We start from the raw sequence: 24,639 nt of genomic DNA on the forward strand, positions 1-24,639 counted from the left end.
CCGAGGCCGGCCCAGGAGACATTGGAGCTCCAGGGGGACTGTGCCTGAGTCAGAAAGAAGCTTCCCTGTCAAGGCCAGGAGCGGTGTAGGCCGACAGGAGGAGGCCAGGAGGAGCCGGTCGTAGAAAAGCACCAAACGCACCAGGAATGGTACCTCCGAAGATGACCTGGTTAGACGCCAAGGACGCAGTGCGCAGACAGCAGCGCCTCCTGAATGACGTCCGGAGAAAGACACATCACGGCTTCCAGGAGGCGACGCCCAGCCCTAAGCAGTGGGAGGCACCTGCCGCCGCAAGACCAGCAGCTGCACCCCAGGACGCAGGTGTCCTGACGGGGGAAGGCAGGTGAGGGCCGCTCCAGAGCGCAGGCCCCAGAGGGAGCGGAGCACATGGACAGGGCCGCACGTCACATGACAGCATCCCACGGATGCCCGACTTCCTGAACACAGCGACCCGACGAGGGCTCTGTGCGGGAGCGTGCTTGCGGCCTGGAGACGCGTGCTCAAGGACTCAGGGTGAACGGCCAGACTCTGCAACTCATGCTCGGGGTGGGGGGCGGCAAAGAGCAAAAGTGTGTGTGTGTGTGTGTGTGTGTGTGTGTGTGTGTGTCTATGTGTGTGTATGTGTGTGTCTATGTGTGTGTGTGTGTCTATGTGTGTGTGGGGGTATCTCTGTGTGTCCGTGTGTGGGTGTGTCTTTATCTGTGTGTGTGTGCCTGTGTGCCTATATGTGTGTGTCTGTGCATCTGTGTCTGTGTCTGTGTGTCTGTGTGTCTGTGTCCATGTGTGCCTGTGTGTCCGCTGTGTATCCGTGTGTGTCTGTATGTGTATGTGTGTATGTGTGTCTATGTCTCTGTCTCTATGTGTCTATATCTGTGTGTGTCTGTGTGTGTCTATGTGTGTGTCTATTTGTGTCTGTGTGCGTGTGTCTGTGTGTCTATGCGTGTGTCTGTGTGTGTCGTGTGTGTGTGCTCGCACACAGAGACAGCGACCACACAGAAGCAGCTTTCAGAAAGCGCTGGGAGCAGATGCCGAGCGCACAGAGGCTGGCGGAGTCGGGCGGCCGCACCGTGAGCCCACCGAGCTCTTCCTGCAGCTTCCCTACAGGTCGCGGCTGTTTCAAGCATAAAAGGTTCACTTCGCTGATTGACAGGGACAGAATCTCAGGCTTAGTAGCAAAGCATTATTGCAGGGGCCTCTGTAAAGCCGGCCTCCTGATGAAATACTCAGGGAAACAAGGACTGTGCTGGGGGCTGAACTGGGGGTCCCTGAAGTTGTACGCTGAGCCCGAGGCCCAGGACCTCAGAATGTGGCCTCGTTAAAAGAGGTGACAAAGTCAAGGAGCCCAGAAGGTGGGTCCTAATCTAATCTGACTGATGTCCTTACGGGAAGAGGGAATTGGGACAAAACGCGCGAGCCCAAGCATGCGCATGGAGGGAAGACGAGGTGAGGGCACGGGGAGAAGGCAGCCGTCCACAAACCAAGGTGCGAGCCCTCAGCGGAACCCAACCCTGGCCTCCCCAGCCTCAGACTTCCAGCCCGTAACCATGAGAGGCCTGTGGCGTCCATGCCGTGGCCCGGGGTGCTCAGTGACAGCGGCCAGAGCCAACGACTGTGGCCCATAAGCTTCTCTCAGCTGCAGGCACTTTATACCATGACCCAGAGGCTCTCCAGCGTTCTCATCCCAGCCCACGGGTAGCTCTGTCTGACCACGCCATAGAGCACACACGCATCCACGCCTCTAACACGATGACCCCATGCAACAACACGGGCACCTCTCCCAACCCTCAAGGTGCTCACAGCTGCTGCTCTCCCGGCTCCACTGCCTTCTTCGTGCAAGGCTGGCAGGCACCCCCCACCGCGTTCACAAGCACCTACGGGGTCCTGGCCGCACTGTGGAAGTCGGGGGCTCACCCCAGGGCCTCCACCCCATCCCGGGGGTGACAGGTGCCACAGCAGCGCCTGGAACAGCAGCTCTGAGTGCCCGAGCTCAGTCTCAGACCTCCACGCTCCCCCACCACACCTGCAGAGGAGCTGCACGGTGGAGTCTCTGGGGAGGGGGTGCAGGCTGGCCGGGTGGGGGTCTGGAGTACACGCCCAGATGGCTGTTTTCGCCAGCCAGGAGTCCCCAGGGGAGCAGACAGAGGGTAGAGAGACGTACCCCAGCGGAATGCACCATGCACTTGGGCGCCCCGGTCGTGCCCGACGAGAACATGATGAAAAGCGGGTGGCTGAAGGGCAGCTGCTCGAACTCCAGCTGCGGGGCCTGCACACCTTTCCCGGTGGCAAGAAAATCATCCAGGAACACGCTGGGGGCAGAACACACAGAGACGGACAGTGAACATTCCAGAAGGCTGGGTTGCATCTGCCGAGGCTTCCCAGGCTAGACGTGGCCGCTCACTGCCCTCTACTGCTACCTTGTAGGATTTCCAGGGAAAACTAACATTGTTTGGAAGCTCTCTGGGAGAGAGGGGGAAAAGTCAGATCTATGAATTCTCATTCACGCTAATTGAAGGGAAATGCACCGAATGAGTGAAAATTCCAAGCTGCTTTATTAGCATGCTGACAAGACCAAGGGCTGTCTCTTCTGAGACTCTCTGGAGGGCTTTAACACGCACTGTGCACAAGATCACTTACAATGAACACGTCCTGTTTGCAGGCAAACTCGGGGGAAGAAAGCTGTGCTGATCCCTGCGAGGAGCAGGGCGGGAAGGGAAGGACCAGATCCCTGAGCTCCTCCACAGGAAGGTCGGGGTGGCACAGTGGGGCCGAGATCTAAAGACCAGATCCCATGACAGAGATGCTTCTAGGCAAATATATCACGTGTCCCGAGGAGGACAGCAGCTCAGTACAGATATCTGTCCCGCAGGAGATGAAACCAAGCCCCAAACCAGGATCTTGCCTGCTCGAGGCTAGTTCTAGCAATTCTGCGACAGTCTCAGAGGCATTGAGAGAAAGTGAGTGTTCTGGAATGTAAGGAGCTGGGAGGCTTCAAAGTAAGGCATCTTCCCTCTTCTAAGAGGGAAACTGTCTTCATGCAGTGTACTACTTTGGATCTTACTCGCTCTTCCTTTCTAGTTTATTAAGATGGCTTTGCTTAAGTCACTGACTTAACATCTTTTTCTTTTCTCACACCTAAAATTTCTTCTAAGTATTGCCTTAACGGCATCATACAGATATTGATGCTTTGAATTTTCATTTTCATCCTGTTTAATATACTTCCTAGAAACAAAATTAAGTCCGGCCGCTGACTACCACCTAAGAAATCCACCCCCAAAGCTGACATAGGGCATCAACGTGGGTGGCCAAAAACCAGCAGAGAAGGAACAGGTTTGTTTGATGAGCAGAAACAGGGCCACTGAAGCCAAAGGGCCACGTGGGAGAGGTGTTTTCTCTATGTTGAGATGAGCAGGAACACGGACCCTGGCACTTTCTCTCCGCTGGCTTGAAAGGGAGAGGGAGGGGGGAGGAAAAAAAAAAACCCTGCCATTTTGACAAATGGAACCTTCTTTCCAGAAGGGGGAGAATCCGTTGAACTCAGCCTGCAGCAATTTGCTAAGGATAATTACTCTGAAACCAAATGCATACACACGAGAGGGAAGAACTATGCTATCTTGCAGGGGAAGACATCCTTAAGGACGAGGCTGTCTTGTCGGGGAGGCGCAGAGGGTTAAAAAGGGCCTGCAGAATAATTCAACTCTGAGCAGTAAACAACAAAGCCTTCTGCTCTAGAGTGTCAGGAAAATTATTCACTGTGGAACTTTCCAGCAACGGAAGGCCCATTCCACCGCCACCTCCCCTTCGGACCCCATTTACACAAAGTGTCCAATCTAATCGGATACTTCACACAGAGAAAAACCTTTTCTTCCAAAGGGTCTATAAATCACAGTAAATAGCAATTACTTTTGTTGCTGTTCTAAAAATGAAAATCCCAAAGGGCGGTCCCCCCCCCCCCCCCCCCCGCAACCCCAGGTCTCCAAGCCCGGGCACGTTCTTGTTCTTAGTTTATCTGTGGCATCCAGCAATCAAAGATGAGCCAGACGGGGGTCCCATCCCCCGGGTGGGACGGCAGGAGCTTCTCGCATCGTATCAAGCTAAATGAAGTGGCTCACGGGATTCTACGGGATACTCTCGTTCAGTATCAGCCGCTGATGAACACATTCAGAAGGATAAAAGCTGAGCCACAGTAGGACCAGTGAGCCCATCTGGTCTTCCTCCCAGCCTCTGCATTCTGACCCCCGACAGAAAGGCAGGGCAGCTGTGTGCGGGGTGGGAACTGGGACCGGGGCTCGTCATCTGGCTGTCATTCATCACAGTTGTCAGAGCCGCCCAGTCTCAGGGACGACCCAAGTGCTGAGCCTGCCCGTAAGGCCCTGCACATCCTGACGCAGATACCGGTGGGACAGAGCACACCTCAGCCTGCGGCTATCCCCAGCCCATCATGACCGCCAGGGGCTACGCTAAATGCACTTGGCCTGGTGTCCACTTACTGAAGAAAGTGCTGTTATCTCCCCATTTTACAGATGGGGACCCCAGGCACAGACAGGTGGAGCCCTCACACGGGGTCACAGAGCTGAGACCACCACCCTCACGGAAGAGTCACTTTGCTGGCAGCACCCTGTGGCCTCCGGAATCCGAGTACCGGCAGCTGTCCCCAAACCCTGCTCATCTGTCAAGGTCACCTTCGGTGTCACCTCCCCTAGACCTGTGCCCTTCTCTCAGCCCCTAGCTACCTCCTGTCTACCTCCTGCCCCACAAGAAGCACGGCTCATGGCTCCACCCTCCCTGCAGGTGTGGCTTGTGACTCCCAACGACCACAACCCCTGGAGCATAGCACCTAGACGTCCCTCCTCAGCACCCCTAGAAAGCAGCCTGCACAAAACCCAAGCCACATGTCGGTTGTCTGCCCCCCAAAAAGACCCTTGTGATCTCCTCCCTGTCCCCCCGACAGGGCGAGAGGGAGTAAACACACCTGACCTCGGAACCCCCCATGATGGTTTCAAGGAAGGAGAAGGGAGTATAACTCCAAGAATCTGGAGGCAAACTCAACTGTGACCAAACCACAACCCAATTCCTGAATTCCTCTTCCAAAATAAACTGCCCCCAATACTATTAGGTACATAAGTGTGTGATGCATCAGCTTATAAATGTCAGAAAAACAAAGGAAGGTGCTATTAACAATAGGGACAAAGGTCCTACAAGGGAAACATATACACACAAGCGTGTGTTTACATGTACACACACATACACACGTGCGCATGTGCGCGCACACACACACACATACATGTGGCAATTTCCATTCCATCAGGGAGCTGGCCTTGACCAGACACTTCAAGTCACAGCAGAGGAAAAGATGGAGGACTCCTGGGGCTCTCTCCATTCCACCGCGAAGTCACTGTGTGGCCTCGGGTGCCCACGTACAAACTGTGATTTTAACCAAAACCTCCCGCACCTCTACAATGCTATGCCCCCCATGAAAGGATTCACAGACTGGACAACCCACTGGGACTTCTGGGGGGTTCTGCCCGGAACCAGCGATCGGCACATGGTAGACTTACCTATTTGGAATCTTGGAAATGTCTATCTTCTCTTTCAAGGCAACGTAAGGAATCAGCACCACCTTCTTCAAGTCCGGAAGTCCTGGAGGGAGGAGGGGGGAACACGGGCTTACAGGCCACGGCATATGGGCAGTGGTATTTCTCACAGAGTGTAACACAACCGAGGGACGGCCGACGCGGGGCCCCGGGGACCTCTTATTGGTGCACCCTGAGCCCTGCCTTGCTAGCTGAAACGTGGGAGGGCCACCCACCTTTCACCACCTGCTGCAACTTGTCCATGTGGCTGTACTCTTTGCCGTTGTACACGACGGCCTCCACGGAGAAGATGAGCATCGGCTGGATTTGAGAAAAGCGGTCCAGGACGCCCTGCAAATGGAAGGAAAGGGTGGTCGCCATCAGTCACGCCAAAGCAAACAACCTCAGCCACCAACGGGACCACGTCGGGGGAGAGACCAGCGGCACCGTCCGCCAGCCCGACTCCCACGTCCCTGTCAGCCGCGGCCAACGCAGAAAGCCCAGCAAACCACAGCTCACGCCGAAGACGGGACCGTCACTTCAAGGACTCGACCTATAGAAATACCAGAAGGGTGTGCACACACACACCAAAATAGCAAAACACAAGTCTATAAGACGGGGAAACTGGGGGCCAAGTAGTGGCCCTTCCAGAAAGAGCCTCAAACACAGCTCCTCTCACGCACGGGAAAGACAACTCGCCTTCCAGAAAGGCAACTCGCACCACAAAGCACCTCCACGTCCTGGTTCTCTTCTAATCCTCCAAATAGCGCTTCTTGGTAACGAAATGCACGACCCCATAAATGTGTATACTAATACACAAGCTCTGTTGAAACGGCAGACTCGGGGTGCCTGGCTGGCTGGGGCGGTCGCCATCCGACTTGTGATTTCGGCTCAGGTCGCGATCTCATGGGTCATGGCATCGACCGAGCCCCGTGTCAGGATCCACGCTCAGCCGGGAGTCTGCTTGGGATTCCCTCTCTGCCCCTCCTCCCACTGACACCCACGCACACTTTCTCTCTCTAAAATAAATTAATAAATATTTTTAATAAATGAATACAAAAAGCAGGCTCACCGCAGCCACGTGTCTGTTTACAGCACACGTGGAACCCGCCATCCTGCCAAGCACACGTCTCTCTCTGGAAGAACGCTGGCTTCCCACGCAGGTCACACCTGGTCTCTGGGACTGCTGTGAACTGATGGGAACTGACAGGTGCAGCCTCACGACATGCTCCACACAACCCGAGTGTTCTCCCAGGGGTGACAGGCAAACTCACTCCCAGCCGGGTCTCCCCCCAAGTTCAGAACACAGTGGAGCCCTCTTCATCCACAAACAGGGCTCCTGGGAAGGCACAGCCCAGAACGCCCCTTCCGTTCCCTTGTGTATCGGTCCAAGGCCAGCGGCTGACAATCAAACCCGGGTTACTCTAAGAGCACAAACAGTGAAGCCAGGATTCCCCAAGAAAATCCCGGGGAGGTGGGAACCAGAAGGGAGAGGCATAAAGACCGGGCGCTTTGTCCATGCACACAAGGGGAAGGGTTTTGTGGAAAATTCATGAGGCTCACCAGGAAAACCATTAGGGGGATAAAAGGCACCGTGGTGATGTACACACGCAGGACAGCAAAACTGTACTCTGAAAGCCCAGGATTCTAAGATGGGCTGAGGGTTGCTGGTTTCTCTGGGAAAAAACTTTTTGCCCATAAAAATCCCTTACCACGCACCAAGGGCCGCATGCCAGGCCCCACTCTGGTTTGCTACGGGCACCCACACGTTCAGCCTGCACACCCCAGAGTGGCTCTGTGTCCTCAAGATGGCCGCACCAGCTGAAGTGAGCGGCCCAGTGTTCCCACCAGCCGGGGACACAGCTGGGCCTGCAGGCTGGGACGCTTAGCGGTGACGCCGCCTGCACTAGGGAAGACTGGCCCCAGGACAGGAAACCAGGGAGCGCTGTCTCCTGAGACGCTGGCCAGCAGGCCAGAGAAACTCCCCAGACCCAGGCATGCTGAAGGCTGCGGAGAGAGGGGGCCACACTGCCATCTAGTGCACGCCAGCACCCGCAGAGTGGACGGTGATCCGCGAGAAGAGCCGGGAGGGAGGTGGCCAGACGCTTGCCTATGTCCTCCCTCTACCACCTGCACCACCAGGACCACCAGGAGCTCTGTTCTGCAGGGGGTCTGCAGACAGGGCCACACCTGCTCCCTGCCCTCTCACCCACCCAGGGCCACACACAGCTCTCCCGACATCTTCCTGTGTCAAAAGCTCCAATGCCACTTAAGACCATCGGCCTCCTGGATAACGGCTAACACGTACCGACCTGCGTGGGTGCATCCAGGGCCGCCCCTAGCCCCTGATAGGCAAATGCAGAAGCATGATTCTGTGGCTCTCGCCAGCTCCCCGGTGTGTACTGAGGACACGGCCAGGAAGCAGCAAAGCCAGACCCGAATCCAGGGAGGAACCACCGCGCCGCACTGCCTGCCTGGCCCTGCTTCTGAGCAACACAGATCAAGGGCAGCTGAAGGGTCCAAGGGAACAGTACCCAGGGACCGGCTGGCCCCAACCTTCCAAGACCCTCCGTGCAGATGCCACTGGCCCCAAGCAGCTCTCACAGGCTCACGGACAGCCTGGGGCACTGGAGGCTGCACAGAGAGCTCCAGTCCTGGCTGACCCAGGGTGGTCCTCCACGGGGCGAAGCAGGCACAGGCACACGTAAGCCCCAGGAGGAAAACCACAGCACGTGGTGAGGTCTGGGGCGGCCACCCCTCCCTGAACTCAGCAGAGCTCAGGCCTCGCCCCAGAGTCAGGTCGCCTCACGTCTCCAGGCCCCTGTGCCAGAGAAGCACGTCTGTTCCTCCTTTGCACGGCATCGGGAAAATGAGAGGTACCGGGACCACCTTTGCCAGGACAGCAAGTCCCAAGGCAGATGTGAGCATCAGGCTCATACCCAGAAACCTACCCCGCAGCAGAGACGCACACTGACCACAGGGCCCTGAGCTCCGATGCCGCCAGTGGCTGCACCTGCCGCACGGGTATACCAACCACGGGCCCAAACCTCCGACACTCATTCATGGCCCTGCCTTCCCACGGCCCGTTTGACATGGAGAATAAACAGCTGGCCAAGGGTGCGCTGTTGGCAAGGCCAGGCCAAGCTTCAGACACTGGGCTACATGGTCCCGCGCCGGAGCAGGGGCTGTGTCGAGAGCGGAGCAGTCCAACGCTGGGCAGAGTGGCTGGTGGTCATGGATGCCCCCCGGGTCCTCTAACTGGGGTCTGTCCTCGTGGCTCCTGAGGGCCCCTCATCCCCAAGGCTCTGCAACCAGGAGAGGTCCCTAGGGCCCTGAGTAAGTCCTGTTCTGCCACTGCTTTGCCCTCCACGGTGGGGTTGAGCATGAGCTGCCTGCCCCTGCCTAGGTCACTCCAGCAGCTGGATGTACCCGAGGTCCCTGCGGGGTTCACAGAGAGAAGGAGGTCCGCCCTCCTCCCGCACAGAGCACAGAGAGCATAGATTCAAAGTAAGAGATCAGAAATGGCAGGGAGGCCTCGGGGGAACTTCTGTGAGCAAATCCAGACGACTGTCTACAGAAAATCTCCTGTGGTCACGGATCCGTGGACAGATGACCAGCCCCCTCCAGCCAGATCTCCAAGAGCCATCTGTCACACAGAACACACGCTGACGCAGTCCGTATACCCGGACAGGACATCAGTAATATTAGAAAAAAGGAAGACTCATCCACTTTTAGATTGAAAAACAAGACTCTGCTCCTTCTGGCTCCTTCTCTTGTTCTCATGTCACCAGCCATGAGATGGGAGGCCATGGTGACATGGTCGCCTTCCAGACCCACCAGTCCTGCTGCACAGCCTCCCGCACCCCTGCCCAAGATGTCAGAGAGGGGCAGAGTGCTTCCCTGCAGAAATCGCATGGGAATGTTTCTGCCACAGTGGCCGCACTCCCAGGGCAATCGGTGGGAACCCCAACTCACGTTCACACCGAAGTCTGGGGATGTGGAACTCCAGATGGCGCCGATGCTCGCTGCGGCCAGCATGGCCTCCACAGCATGCACGCCGTTGGGTAAATAACCTGCCATTGGGCACAGGGAGAAAGGTCTGGGTTCAGGGTATGCTGGACATGGCAGACCTCTAAAAGGCTGAGAGTGAGGGCAGGAGTGGGGAGAGGGGCTGGCTCTCGCTGGTCCAAGGAGCACGGCCAGCCCCACCTCACCCCAGTGCCTGAACATTGCCCCCTCAGAAAGCCCCACCACTTATCACCAGCCTGTCCATGTCCTACTGTCACCCCCTCCAACCCAACCTAACCAGGGCGATCCCTCCAGCCCTTGCAGGATCCGGCCCTGGCCTCCTCTCCCTCCACTCTGACTCCCACACTGGGCTCAGTCACAGCCTTCGTTCAGTTCTCCAGTTGTTCTAAGCTCCTCCTGCCCCAGGGCCTTTGCACAGACTGTTTCCTCTGCCTGAACACTCTTCCATACCCACCAGCCTTCCTGACTCTGCAAACTCATCATTCAGCTCTTAATGCAAATGAGACTTTCTCAGAGATGCCCTCTCCAAGGTCACCCCATAGGCTCGAGTTCCCTGGCCAGTCCCCACAAAGCACACTCTATTTCTCCCTCATCAAATTAACCTTAACAATCACCTACATCTAATAGTTGTAAATGGCAATTTTATATCTGGTTCTCATGGGAGGGCAGCGACTTTGCCTGTTTTGTTCTTTGCTTGACCAAGTACCTTTTACCATGCCCGGCATATCAGAGCCTTCATACTGGTGAGCTGGCTGGCAGGTGGATGGAGGGAAGGAAAGATGGACAGACAGGTGGACAGATGGGGAGGGAAGGAGAGGCAATAAGGGAATGAAGACGATGAGCAGGACAGTCATGAGACTGTAAGAGAAGCACCACAGACCCTCCATCTGACAGGAGGCTGGGCTTTTACCACAACAGAATCTTTGTGGCCAGTCAGACTGTGGTCCATTAAACAGATCATCCTAAATGTTCCAGAGGAAAGGAGCATGCACAAGGCGTCAGGAAACAGGGGGCCATGGTCCCCTGGTGACCACAGAAGCCCCACAGTACCGGCGCCCATGGCCCTGAGCTCAGCTCTCCCCTTGCTTCCCTCCCCACTGCTCTCAGCTGTGACCACTCCCGCCAGGACAGGAGTGTCCCAGAAGGCAGGGTGCGCCCAGCACCTGCCACATGTGCTGAGCTTGGTGTGTAAACTGCAAAGTCCCCAGGGCCAGACGGGACCCAGCCCTGGGAGGCTGCACAGCCAGACTTGGTGGAGACTGGCAAAGGGCCAGGAGATGAGCAAGTTACAGACAAGAGAAGCCCCCCACGGGCAGCCCCACCGCAGTGTGAGGAGCCCCTCACGCCTCTTCCCAGGGGTCACTCCCTCATGCCGTCAGGGAAACACAGCCCCCAGCCTGGAACTACGGTCCAGTGTCCACGCTGTGACACCCACGAGGGCCGGTCGCCAGATACCAGCCTGACTCTGCAGAGTCAGGTGTGCCCTCCCCGGAGGGCTCTCAGCCACCTTCCCCAACACACCTGGTTCTCCATTTCTCCTTCTCTCAGAAAACGTTTGCTTTGAAAAGAGATTTTTTTTTTTAATGAAAATTGGAAGAAGGACCTTCTGAAATCCTTTTCTAAACCTCAAAAGGGCAGGCTAAATTGGAAGAAGAACCCCAGATACTAAGCCTTCGACCACGCAATGCCTGCTGTGACCACGGGCCCAGCACCCACACTCGCTCACTCCGTGTTCATCACGCACCCGCTGTGCGCCTGCCTCCCTGGGCACTGAGACGCGGCAGCAAACAGAAGACAGAGCCCCAGTCCTCTAGTATGGGAGGACAGAGATGCGTGTGTGCACACTAATAACCCCAAGATTTCAGGTGGTCTCTGAGGAGAACAGAAAAACAAAGCAGGGTGTGCAGAGAGAGGGAGAGAGTGGTGGCGGGTTTTCCGTGGGCTCACAGGGACCAACCACAGGAAGGCCCCCCCAAGGGCTAAGACAGGAGGCCACTTGGTACATCCCTACTGTCTGGAGCTAGTCAGGTCCTAGCAAGGACCCCAGGCCCAGCTGCCAAGCGAGGAGACACAGGCACAGCCCTTTCCTCTGTTTACACATGATAAGGCCGCCCTCTATGCAAACACATGCTGAATGCCCATTTGCAGTGAGCTCTCTGAGGAAAGGCCCAGCAGCGGCTTCCCCAGCTGCCTCCCCTGCCCCATGGCCCCAGTCCCACCACCACATAGGGGTGGGGGAGGCAGGCTAGTCTTCTTACCTGCTGCTGCTTGCCCCTGGGGATACACCCACCCACATCTCAATTCACTACAGTGCCTTGCCGTGGAGACCAGGTTCACTTAGAGGCCTTTAAAGGTCCTCCCGAAGTCAAAGTGAAAAGAAAACTGTAAGAAACATGACTCACCACCAGATTAGGAGAGAACAAAGGAAGGCAGGGACTTGCGGGGGGGACGGGGGATGGAGGTGGAGGAGCCAGGCCTCCCTTTCAGGTCTGAGGACTCCAACCCGTCTTCCTTCCAGAAGGGCAGTCCCTGCCAGCCTTGCTGCCTGCCCTGCACACCTAGCCCACCACACTCCTGTCAACCCTGCAGGTGCCCTGCGCCCATGAGCCTCAGGGCCTTTGCACAGGCTATCTCTGTTGCGCTACCCTGCACTCTCCCTGTGCCATGACCTTCCCTGTGTATCTAGCCTCCATCGAGCACAGATTGCTGAAGTCCTACAAGGCTGCATGTAATCTGCCATCTTGTAAAAAAGTGGCCTCAACCTTCCAATCCAGTCCCTCTACCTCAGTCTCCCCACCGCAAAACCACAAGAACCAAAAATACTCACCGACCACCCGGTCTCCTTGTTTCACACCCATTTTCCTCATTGCTGCTGCAAACAAAGCCACTTGTTGCCTCAACTCTTCAAATGTCACCTTCATGATTTCCTCTCTGCCTTCCCCTGGGAAGAGAAAAGAGACAGACTATAGAGAGAGCCCTAAAAGATAGGTTCTCAGTCACAGACAAGGAGGAAAACTCACACAGTTTAAACACGGGTTAGAAATGGGTGCCCGGAAACGTCACACAGACACGGGTTTACTCAACTTCCTAAAAAAGGATGTCTATGTGGAAGTTAGCCTAAGAGGTCAGCATGACCAGCCTTGCTGTCGAAGAAACAACACATGACAACAGCGAGACATGAATTTCCACCTAACAGACGGCAATAACATAACAGGACAGTGTGCTGGCTGGTCCCCTGATGATCCCAGGGAGACCCGCCCTTGGTGCTCATGCTCTCGGAAGGGAAAGCGCCCGAGCCAGGTCACCAGTAGGACACTGGAGACAAGTGACTTCTGAGGCTTGGTCACAGAAGACACGGCAGCTTCCAGCTAGCTCACTCTGGGGGATCCAGCTGCCATACGGTGAGACACCGAGGTCTCCCACCGACAGCCATGGGGGCGCGCCATCTTGAATGTGGAGCTGCCCGCCTCGGTCAATCCTTCAGATGACACAGCCCCTGCCAACATCCTCGTGCAACTTCAGGAGACGCCCCCAAGCCAGAAGCGCCCTGCCAAGCCATTTCTGAACATGCCACCCACAGGAACCATGAGACACTAAGGGTTTGTTATATTAAGCCATGGTTTTCAGGTAATTTGTTCCACAGCAACAGGCAATGAGTACAATCAGGACGCTTGGGTAGTTCAGTCATTAAAGGAAGGGGTTTTCCTATGTAAAGGGAGGAAATGGCAGCAGTGGGCAAGAGAGAGCACGCGAGGAAGAGTGTGAAAGCCACCGCACACCTGGAATGACCACCATACCTCCCTAACTCACGACTCTTGATTTTGGCTCAGGTCGTGGTCTTGGGGTCCTGGGACTGAGCCCCACACTTGGGGCTCCACAATCAGCACAGAGTCTGCTCAGGATCCTCTCTCCCTCTCCCTCTGTCCCTGCCCCCGCTTGCATGCTTGCTCTCTCTCTAAAATAAATAAAATCTTAAAGAAAAAGAAAGAAAGAAAGGAAGGAAGGAAGGAAGGAAGGAAGAAATCAACCAAGACTTGACAATGCATGGGTTTGGGAAAATTATTTGAACGTACTTTCAAGTGGAAAGACGTTACTCCTCTGACCACTATCTTGGAGGCAAATATTTTATTCCTGACTGCTAACTGCTGTTCAATTCTATAACACGAAGCATCACTCTTCCACACACCCTGATTTCTCTTTGGTGTAAATCTGGCTTTTCCCATTTCCTTAAAGTTATGCCTACCCCTGGTCCTCTTCTCTCCTCATTGGGTAGCCTTGTAATTACTTCTCCCATAGTCCCATTCCCCCATGTGATTTCTTATCCTATTAAGATACCCAGCAACCCGAAACCCACTGCTGAAAGACAAAACGTGCTGTGCGGGCAGCTGTTCTCAAAACAGCCATGCTGACGGGGCTAATCCATACTGCTTTAGCTCGTACTGCTTTAGCTCTGCTAGCTGGAGCTTGAAGACACAGGTGAACCGCTTTCCTTTGGCGGCACCTCGTGGCCTCACCCGGGATCAAACATGCCTGGGATCAAACATGGGAGGATGGGGTCTACTGAGAACGTCTGAGCGAGCAGGAAGGAGAGCTCCCCAAGCACCTGCACTCAGCAGGGAGAGTAGGAAGGAAATCAGGAAAACACGCAGAAGATGAAACACAGTGACCCTGAAGCCCCCAAGCCAATCTAGGACCCAGCTGAAGAAGGCACCCTATTTGTGGGGCGCCTGGGTGGCTCAGTTGGTTAAGCGTCTGCCTTCGGCTCAGGTCATGATCCAGGGACCCTGGGATCGAGCCGCCGCATTGGGCTCCCTGCTCAGTGGGGAAACTTCTTCTCCCTCTCCCTCTGCCTACTGCTCCCTCTGCTTGTGCTCTCTCTCGCTCGAGCTGTCAAATAAATAAAATTTTTTAAAAAAAGAAGGAGAAGGTACCCTATTTGTAAGTTAAGTTGGTCCCTGGCTTGAGGACACTTATTTCCACTACAAATACAAGGGGGAGCTCATTAGAAGAAGGGGTTCTCCTATTTAAGGGGAGGGAATGGCAGCGGTGGGCAGGAGAGAGTGCGCAGGGAGAAGTGTGAAACAGCCACCGTACGCCCGGAATGACCAGTCACTCCCTAACTCAGGCTCAAGACACAGCTGGACTTCAGAAAAGAGGGTCCGGGTCCAGCCAAGGAGGGAGAGCATGAGAGCATGAACACTCGGCCAGGTCTATCCAACACTGCCCGCCCAGAAGACTGGTCTGGTTCGTCACTCGCATTACCAGTTTCCACGTTGGTTCTGTTTTGTCTGTCCGAAGAGTCCCATCTGACCTTCCCCACTTTCCCGGTGGAGGAACCGGGACCCGGTGTAGTACCCGAGGTGAAAGTGCGGGTACATCTGACGGGGGAGGAGAAGCGATGAGAGACCCAGCGTTTCCGCCCCTCAGGTTATAACATGTGCCATGCGGTGTTCACCAAGGGACCCCAATGCATGGGGCAGGACCGCCCTTGAAGGGCCTCTCGTGGGCAGACAGAACGCGCTAGATCCACACACCGGACCGTGACCAGGACATAAAAAGGAAGGAAGCACTGACAGCTGCCACAGGGTGGCGGGACCTTGAAAGCATGAGGCGGAGCAAGAGGCCAGACACAAGGGACCACATGGGATCCCATCTCTAGGAAATGCCCAGCACGGGCAAACCTGTGGAGACAACAGAGACCGGAGGGCTCTGGGGCTGCAGAAGGGCGAGGTGACAGAGACTGTAGGAACTGGACAGAGATGGTGGCTGACAACCCTGGGAAGATGCAGAGAACCACTGACATGTGCCATGTAAGGGCGTGGATGACTCTCGTGGCTGAAATCCCACGAGAAGGAAGGTCACTCTCCCAGCTCCTGCCACTCTCTGCCTCCCGGAGGATGCGGCCCCCCCAAATGCCTCCAGCCGGTCCCCTGCCAGGTGCTGTGGTGACCAGGGTCACATAGCGGGCATGCCCGTGTCACACGCACAGCTCGCTACTGAAACCCTGGTATAAACCAACTCCTATTAGACTTCAAGGGCGTAAGGAACCCCAGGTAAATATCCTCCTCCATTCATTTTACAAAGCTAAGGCTTAGCCTACTGGGTCTAGCTCAAAATGTGCCTGCATTTCACACACCTAACTGGCGGCCACCACAGCTTCACCCGGCCCACCTTCCGCGTGCTCAGGGCACCGATGTGAGCCTCCCGCTGGACAAAATCACCCACCACAAAGCCTGTTTTATAAGGAGGTGTCAACTGTCTTGTGTCATTTCCTTACTGCACTGACAGTGACAGACAGCTTGGCCGTGAGGGTGTAGGGGGCGTCTGGGACCCTTGTGATCGTGGGGTTGATGGGGAGCGGCAGCCGCTGTCCAGCATCACAGGAGAGCATAGGACCGCGGATTGTGAGCCCGCGACTAGACCTGGATTCAAAATTCCAAGTGTGGGGACGCCTGGGTGGCTCAGTCGGTTAAGCGGCTGCCTTCAGCTCAGGTCATGATCCCAGCGTCCTGGGATCGAGTCCCACATTGGGCTCCTTGCTCCACAGGGAGCCTGCTTCTCCCTCTGCCTCTGCCTGCTGCTCCCCCTGCTTGTGCGTGCGCTATCTCTATCTCTAACAAATAAATAATAAAAAAAAAAAATTCCAAGTGCGGTTTCTACTGAATGTGTGAAACCATCGTAACATCAGTCCTAAATTGAACGATCCTAAGTCAGAGACCATCTGCATGCTCCTTCTTATCGTCCATCCCACTACAAGGTCAGCCATTCTGTTTGACACCAGGTTCCCAGCACCTTGCACCAAGGAGACATCTGAGACAGACCTGGGAGCAAGTGAGTGAATGGATGGACGGACAGGCAAACACCTCCTTGAAGAGCAAGGGAGAGACGCAGGCCTGGTGTAGCGTCCCCAGCCCCAAGGAACACTTACGTGCTCAGCCCAAACTGCATCAGGCTAAGAACTAAGGAAGGGAGCAGAATAATACCGAACAGCCCAAACGCTACGTAAAGACAAGACTCTGGGATTCTTAACCAACAATCTACATCAGAAGCGACCGTGGGCTTTAAGGATAGACGGGAGCCTGGACCCCGTCCCTAAAGATGTGCTCTGGGAAGCCAAGGCAGGAAGTGGACAGACAGGACTTAAAAGCCACACAGGGATTTCAGAGGTATAATCTCAATGGAGACCAATGCACGCTTGCCCTGTGGTGGGGACTGTCGTAAACACATCTACATATTCGCTCATTTAAACTCTCCATTATTCCTGAATACGTGCTCTGCTCCTCTCCATTCGACAGAGGGAGAAACACACCCAGAGAGGTTAAGGGGCTCACCCAAGGTCACACAGCTACTGCAGCTCATCTACCCCTATTTCGGACACTACCTGGACAAGCATCATTAGCTGATGTGTAACACCACTGTTGGTAACGAAGAGTAACTTGCAGTGTAGACCAGGACTGTAAGGACTGAGAACAGGTGGCAAGACACGAGAACTGGGCAGGTGATGGCAGGGGCACAGCTCTCTGGGTTTCCTTTGCAAAGGCAGGGACAGCCATTGTAAACATGTAGACAGCATTAGATTCTGTCACCGTGCCAAAACTGGAAGTCGTGAATCATGAACACCAAAGGTCCAGTGAATTTCAGTCTCCTCAGCTGCTGCCCTACTTCCTCACAACACAGTAGCACATGCTGCGTCGAAACTGAGTAAGTAAGGGGTGCCTGGGTGGCTCAGTGGGTTAAAGCCTCTGCCTTTGGCTCAGGTCATGATCCCCGGGTCCTGGGATCAAGCCCCGTGTCCAGCTCTCTGCTCTCTGCTCAGCGCGGAGCCTGCTTCCCCCTCTCTCTGTCTCTGCCTGCCTCTCTGTCTGCTTGTGATCTCTGTCAAATAAATATATAAAATCTTTTAAAAATAAAATAAGTAAGTAAAGCTTTGTTACTCAGAGGAGAAACAGTCACCTAGAAAATCCACCCCAAAACACCTCAAACCTTACCAATATGACATAAACCCAATGGTACTTCAGGCTTACCAAAAACCTGCATTCCACACACCTAACTAGCAGCCAACCACAGTATCTCCTCACTAAGAAAATTCCTCATTTTAAATATTTTATGCCAACTCTTAAAGAGCCCGCCTAGTACATAAATTAGAATATTCTCTAAACCTTATTTTCAAAGAAGACATCAATGGGCAGAGATCCTAGCTATGGTTTCCCCCGCTAACTGTCCCAGTGACTCTGAGCTGGTTACTTTAATATTTGGTGTCTCCATTTCTCCCATAAAACATGATCACATGACTGTCCCCTCCTTTTCTCAGCAATAAGAGAAAGTCAACAGAGGTCAATGATGTCGGAAAGGTGCCAAGAGCACCGGTTAGGGGAACCAGGATGGAGGAACCTACTTGGGAAATGAAAAAGAGACTCACCATACGATCCAGCTCTGGGTATCTGTCCAAAAGGATCTAGAGCCGGACCTCAAGGAGCTACGTGCACACCCGTGTTTGTCATAGCCTGATTCACAACAGCCAGCAGGTGAGAGTGACACAGGTGCCCCGTGACCGACCAAGAGACAAACAAGATTCAGGTATCTGAACAAGGGACCATCACACGGCCTCAAACAAGAAGGAAAACATCACACGACTACACAGCTAGACTCTGAGGACACCGTGCCAAAACAGGACGGGGGGGACGTGAGGGTCAGTGTCGCAGGATGGAAATGTTCCGGAGAGCTGAAGTGCCACAACGGGAAGGCACCCAATGCTACAGAGCTGTACGCTTAAAAATGGTTCAGACAAGACGTTTAACGTTATGTACTTTTTAAGAAATAAAAAAGAAAGGGAAAAAAACAGGTGCCAAGACATTGTTTGAAAACACGCACAGCTATCTGACTACTTCCGAGACTCTCCGGCCTCGTGGCCCCATGTGAGTGGCACCCAGGACACAGAGAGAGGAAGATCCAAGGGGACTCACTCGCAGCGTATAGGGCAACTCGGTCATTCTCTTTGTGCCGCAGGAGGTTTTCCGCGTAGTTTAGACGACTGCCTTTGAACCACTCGGGGACATCTGCGATGCCTTTCGACGTGTCCACGACCTACGGAGCAAACCAAGCAAACCAAGGCAGCACACAGATGAGGTCTACACCAGTAATAAACATAAGTGACTCTGCTTCCCAGGAAGCCCGCTAACTCACTGGCCCCAAGCATCATTAAATCGTTTCAGAGACTGAACACTGGACTGGCCGCCAGGCTTGGGACTGCAAAGACAAAGCACCCTATAGTTCATCAGATGGGACCTCACACGGGAAAGTTGCCGGGAGGAGATTGTCAGCATTCTCATCACAGGGAGAGTAAGGTGACGGAGGCGTTAATGCCACAGTGTGTCTGTGTATCAAATCATCACGTTGGACACTTTAAATATATACGGTTAGGATGCCTGCGTGGCTCAGTCCTTAAGCATCTGCCTTCGGCATGGGTCATGATCCCAGGGTCCTGGGATCGAGCCCTGCATCAGGCTCCCTGCTCGGAGAAAAGCCTGCCTCTCACTCCCCCTGCTTGTGTTCCCTCTCTCGCTGTGTCTTTCGCTGTCAAATAAATAAATAGAATCTTTAAATAAATAAATAAATACAGTTTCACTGCTAATTATTCCCCCATGAGGTTTAAAAAAATAAAGAAAGAAATGAATGCCAGGGGAAAACACCACTCCCACGAATGGACTCTTTCAACAGACCTATATGAAGCCCTACCATTGAGAGCTGCGGGTGACAGAGAGTACGTAAGACAGAGCCGCAGTGTTCAGGGCCGCAGGCTCCAAACCAGACACACCGAAATCTGGGAAATGGACCTACAGGACCCACCCACCCCTCCCACTGACAACCCACCAGAGACGGGGCTGGGCTCCTCATCTCCTTCCTCAACAGGATGGAACCTTGATGTCCTTCCCCAAGTGCCTCCACACAAGACTCCCAGAACAGTTCACCCCACAGTCAAACAAGAACACAATGAAGTTATACATTGATTAACAGGACCGGCTTTCCTCAGATAGTCATCGACTGACAGCCTGAGGAGTTGGAACATTCCCTGAACTTCAGGTTTAAAAAATAATAAAACTATTGACAACTTTAAAAAAAACAACAATAATGTGAATGTATTTTTTTAAGATTTTATCTACGTATTTGACAGAGAAGAGCAGGAGAAGCAGCAGAGGGAGAGGGAGAAGCAGGTTCCTGCTGAGCAGGGAGCCCGACACGGGGCTCAATCCCAGGACCCTGAGATCATGACCTGAACCAAAGGCAAATGCTTAACGACTGAGTCATCCAGGCATCCCAATAATGTGAATGTATTTAATAACACCACTGAACCGGACACTAAAGTGGTTAAGGTTAACTAAAGGTTAAGATGTTTGGAAATTGTGTTATATGTATTTTTTTTTAAGATTTTATTTTATTTATTTGACAGAGAGAGATCACAAGCAGGCAGAGAGGCAGGCAGAGAGAGAGGAAGAAGCAGGCTCCCCGCCGAGCAGAGAGCCCGATGTGGGGCTCGATCCCAGGACCCTGAGATCATGACCTGAGTTGAAGGCAGAGGCTTTAACCCACTGAGCCACCCAGGCGCCCCGTGTTATATGTTTTTTGTATTTTACCACAATATATGTATTTTATCACAATTAGATTGACCTCAACACAATTTTCTGCCAACTCTCTAGAACAATGATTTTTTCACACTGATGCGAGGTGTCAAAAGAAAATATGATTCAGGGGCACCTGGGGATGGCTCAGTGGGTTAAGCCTCTGCCGGCTCAGGACCTGGGATCGAGTCCCGCATCAGGCTCTCTGCTCAGCGGGGAGCCTGCTTCCCCCCCCTCCTCTGCCTGCCTCTCTGCCTGCTTGTGATCTATCTCTGTCAAATAAAATCTTAAAAAAAGAAAATATGATTCAGTATTCCCAAAAATGAACACTTCATTTTGGAACATAACCATGAAAAGGGAATGCTTAAGTAAAATCCCTACTTACCTCATCATACATGCGTGAGAAGACAATTCCACTGAATTTCCAGAACTCTGCCCAGAAGTCTGGATACGATTCAACTGACCAGTGGTATAAGTCATCATAATTTTCTAAAAATAAAATAAAATGGCACATGGGTCAAACCAAGCTTAGAAAGTTCTGGCGGCTCAGTGAGAAGACAGACACACCTAAGGAATTACAGTTATGGCTGAGCGGTTCGAAGGTCTCCAACAAGAAATGGTCTGGGGAAGGTGGAGTATCTTAATTCTTGCCCCCCGCCCCGAGCAAACCCACCACTGCTGGCCAGTGATGCTATATTCCAACCAATGTGCCTAAGAACATGGACTCTGGAGCCACAAGGCCTGGGTTCAAATCCCACCTGGGCCATTTATTAGCTGTGTGACCTTGTGGAAGTTACTTGAGCACACTGTGTCTCAGTTTTCCCGTCTGTGAAATGGAGATGGTTAAGAGCACCCCCTCTTGACAGGGCTATTGGGAGGACTTAAATAAGCATGAACACATGCATGAGACAGACGCTAGATCAGAGCCTTGGGCTGAATGAGAACTCCGTTAAGCTTGCTACTATTACACTGTACAAACAGGAAAATCGTATCCAGTAGATCTGAAAATCAGGAAATGCAAAACTAGGTGCTTACTGATGACTTCTTGTGCTAGTAACAGTGTTTGGGGGGATGGAAGAATGGTATTTATTTTATTTTAATAAGCAATACATTTGCATGATTCAAGATAACAAGAGTATAGAAGGTCATTCAGGAAAAGTCCTTCTCCATCTTGTCCCACAATCATCTAACTTTTCCTGCCCAGAAGTAACCAGTTAAAGAGATTTGTGCGTCCTTCCAGACTTTATGCACGAGCCAATATATCCTTCTCTCCAGCTTTTACACTAATGGAAAGCTCTTCCCACCGGGTTCCCATCCAGAGACCTGGGGAAAGTCCCTGCCCCTCACTGGGCCTTTTTAACTGCCACACATTTTCGGCAGGCCCTCCAATCATACCAGCTCCTTGGAGCTAATGCTCCAAGGATATGGGAACAGCAGGAAGAGGACCAGCAGCGTGTCAGGGAACAGAAAAAAATGGCCTAACGTGATGGCTGGACTGAATTCTCTCGCTGCCATCAGTCAGCTAAAGACTTAATGGTCATCCCTGTTGCCAGTCCTGGGGGTGGGGGGCAGGGAGGGACTACACAGAGGAAGGGGGAGATCTCTGAGAGCTGGAGCACGCTGCAGGGGAGGGGGCTGGGCCGGGCCACCAGGGCGGGGTGAGCACGCTGGGAGGAAGCCAAGTGGCAGGGAGGAGCGCTGGCACGGGTGGGTCTGCAGCAGGGATGGAGAAGGATCAACCCGGAGGAAATGGGGACAGGCGGCACAGAGGTCACAGAGTGATCAGAGAACCGGGGCTTCAGGCCACCTCCTCCAAGCCCCCGGAGAAGTGCCCTCCTGCCCCACCCACCTACTCAAGCCAGGGGCCATAGGGCAGGTCAACCGAGCACTCAGGGAAAAACACCAGGCACCGGGCATCGGGAACGCCGGGGCCAACCGTGACTCTAGAGATCACGCGTGGGGACCTCAGGTAGGCCAGTCTGCCTCTCTGGGACTCGGTTTCCCTGTGTGTCACCTGGAAATCGACTGGTGGAGGGCATGGGTGCTCCCAGGACCGTGGAGAGGTGACATTGTGTTCCAGGGCGGGGCTGGGGGACCTGCATCAGAATCTCGGCTCTGCCACTTACTACAAGGACAGTGGGCAAGCTGCCCCACCCTCTGTGCCTCGGCACTGTCACCGGCAAGCTGAGGACAACAACAGTGACCCCAACGAGCAGGAGAGCGTTTGCTTAAAGACATAGGCTCCAGAGTGTGACCATCCGGGTTCAGATCCTGCCACTCTCCCTGTGAGCCCAATGAGCAATCAGTCATCTCTGGACCCCGGTTTCTCCCCCATCAAAGGAAGAGAATGGGGGTGCCTGGGTGGCTCAGTGGGTTAAAGCCCCTGCCTTCGGCTCAGGTCATGATCCCAGGGTCCTGGGATGGAGCCCTGCATTGGGCTCTCTGCTCAGCGGGGAGCCTGCTTCCCCCTCTCTCTCTGCCTGCCTCTCTGCCTACTTGTGATCTCTGCCTGTCAAATAAATAAATAAATAAATAAATAAATAAATAAAAGGAAGAGAATGGTACTTGTCACAGCATCACGGTCAGGACTGAAAGAGTCAAAACATACAAAGCACTAAGAACAGTGCTTGGCAGAGAGGAGTTACCTGGCATGTCAGCCCCTAGAGTCATTGCTGGCTCGCAGGAGCATGTCCCACGCCAGGCTATTGGACAGGACGGTGTGGCCTAAGACCTGGGGACAGGGCTGTGCAAGTATACAGAAGGGTTCATGAGTAGGACTCTGGTCCAGAATGGGGGCGGGAGAGGAGCCTCCACCCGGCCCGCGCTGGGGAAGCCACACCAGGCAAACAGGCCGGCAGCTCCATTCTCTCCCAGTCTTTTGTTTGTTTGGTTTGGGTCACCTTGATCCTCATAAAGGGCAAAGAGTTCCAGCACCAAAAACTCCTCCAGGCTCGCACAAGAGATGGACCAGAGGCTTGACACCCACACCTCCACCGAAGGCTTCAAAAACCCATCAAGAGGGAGTTACCAGCAGCATCCCCGAGGGAGGAAGATGCCACCCACCTGCCAATCGGGGGACCGAGTGGTCCCAACAGCCCCCTAACATCATGAAGACCATAGAGGACAGCAGAGAAATGGAAGGACTAGGTGCAGAGACTTCTTCCCCACCGACGACCCAGACAAGTCATCAGGGACCACTCTGTGGACAAGCAGGGGCCCCTTCCAGCTTCTGCTCACATACTCCTGGCCCCGCGCACAGGCTGCACCCCTGAAGCCCAAGTGACCCCCTCCACGGCCCCATGTGGTTCCGTCTACACGGTGTTCATGAAGAACCCGAACTAGCTGCCAATGTCCTAAAGTCAGGTTTCAAATGAAATTCAGTGTCCTTGCCTGGTCTGATACAGAACAGCTGTGGCCGGCCCCTGCTTCTCACCACCTGCCCTGACATCCCTGGGCTGTCCCCTCCCCACACTGAGTGGGACTCATCTGCATCACCAACAGGATAGTACGGAAATGACCGAGGGTGACTTCCAAGTCCAGGTCCTAGCAGAGAGCACAGCACCCAACTTCCTCTCCTGGATCACTAAGGCACCCTCACACCACGTAGTGACAAGCAGCAACAGAGCTGGGTGACAGCTGTCCCCCCACCCCCCCACAGGTGAGAGGCCACATAACGCAGCAGAGACTAATGATTCTGGGAAAAAACTGCAGGTGGGCTACTCACAGCTGCAACACCCCAGCCAGGATGGAGCTGCTGCTTTCCCAGCTGGGGAACGGGGGTGCCAGCAGCTCCCACTTGGCCAGTTTACAGAGGACGGAGTCCTCGGATGCACAGAAAGCCCCCGCTACAAGTTGACTGGTATTGCCCCCATCGTCCGCTGGGTCCCCAGAAGCATCAGCATGTGCAAGTCCTGCTTTCCCTTCACCCCCTTCTTCCTCTCCACCTACGAGAATTTTCACCGGCCTGCACCTCCAAGTCTCAGCTCCAGATCCGGCCCGACAGAGCCAGCACGTGGCGGAGCGCCTGGGAGGCTGCCAGTGCGCCGGCACTTGCTACTGACTCACCGGCAGCGCTGCCAGCCTGCACGAGCCTCCTCCTCCTGCTGCACTGGAGCTGTTTGGGACCAGGGACCCAGCCTTCCCTTTGCAGGCAGACGCCCTCCCAGCTGCTGGAGCGCGGACCTGATCAAAGCTTGCAGCCCACGCGAAGACACGCAGCCCGGGCCACCAAACCAGCGGGCACTTTGAAGCGGGTGTCCCTCCCCAAATCACAGGGGGCTGGTGCGGGCAGCACGCGCCGGGGGGGGGGGGGGGGGCGGGGGGGGGTCTCGCGAAAGAGGCCTCACATCACAGGCACGTAGGCTGGGCGGCATCTGGGAGCCGCTCCATAGGTGATCCGGGTCCCCCCGCCCCAGGTCTACAGG

General features: G+C 54.4%; 1 protein-coding gene across 2 annotated transcripts in view; it reads right to left on the bottom strand.

The window, feature by feature from the left end:
• Positions 1-24,639, bottom strand: part of AACS (acetoacetyl-CoA synthetase) — a 53,887-nt gene that overhangs the window by 26,279 nt on the left and 2,969 nt on the right. For both annotated transcript variants that reach the window (XM_047697457.1, XM_047697456.1), the window contains exons 2-8: positions 20,601-20,704; positions 18,563-18,683; positions 12,427-12,540; positions 9,546-9,643; positions 5,807-5,921; positions 5,556-5,637; positions 2,159-2,306 (exon numbers count right to left, since the gene is read on the bottom strand). In XM_047697457.1, the coding sequence (XP_047553413.1) occupies positions 2,159-2,306; positions 5,556-5,637; positions 5,807-5,921; positions 9,546-9,643; positions 12,427-12,540; positions 18,563-18,683; positions 20,601-20,704 (782 nt within the window). The remainder of the gene's footprint in view (positions 1-2,158; positions 2,307-5,555; positions 5,638-5,806; positions 5,922-9,545; positions 9,644-12,426; positions 12,541-18,562; positions 18,684-20,600; positions 20,705-24,639) is intronic.

Source organism: Lutra lutra, chromosome 12 (genome assembly GCF_902655055.1).
Source record: "Lutra lutra chromosome 12, mLutLut1.2, whole genome shotgun sequence".
NCBI lineage: Eukaryota > Metazoa > Chordata > Mammalia > Carnivora > Mustelidae > Lutra > Lutra lutra.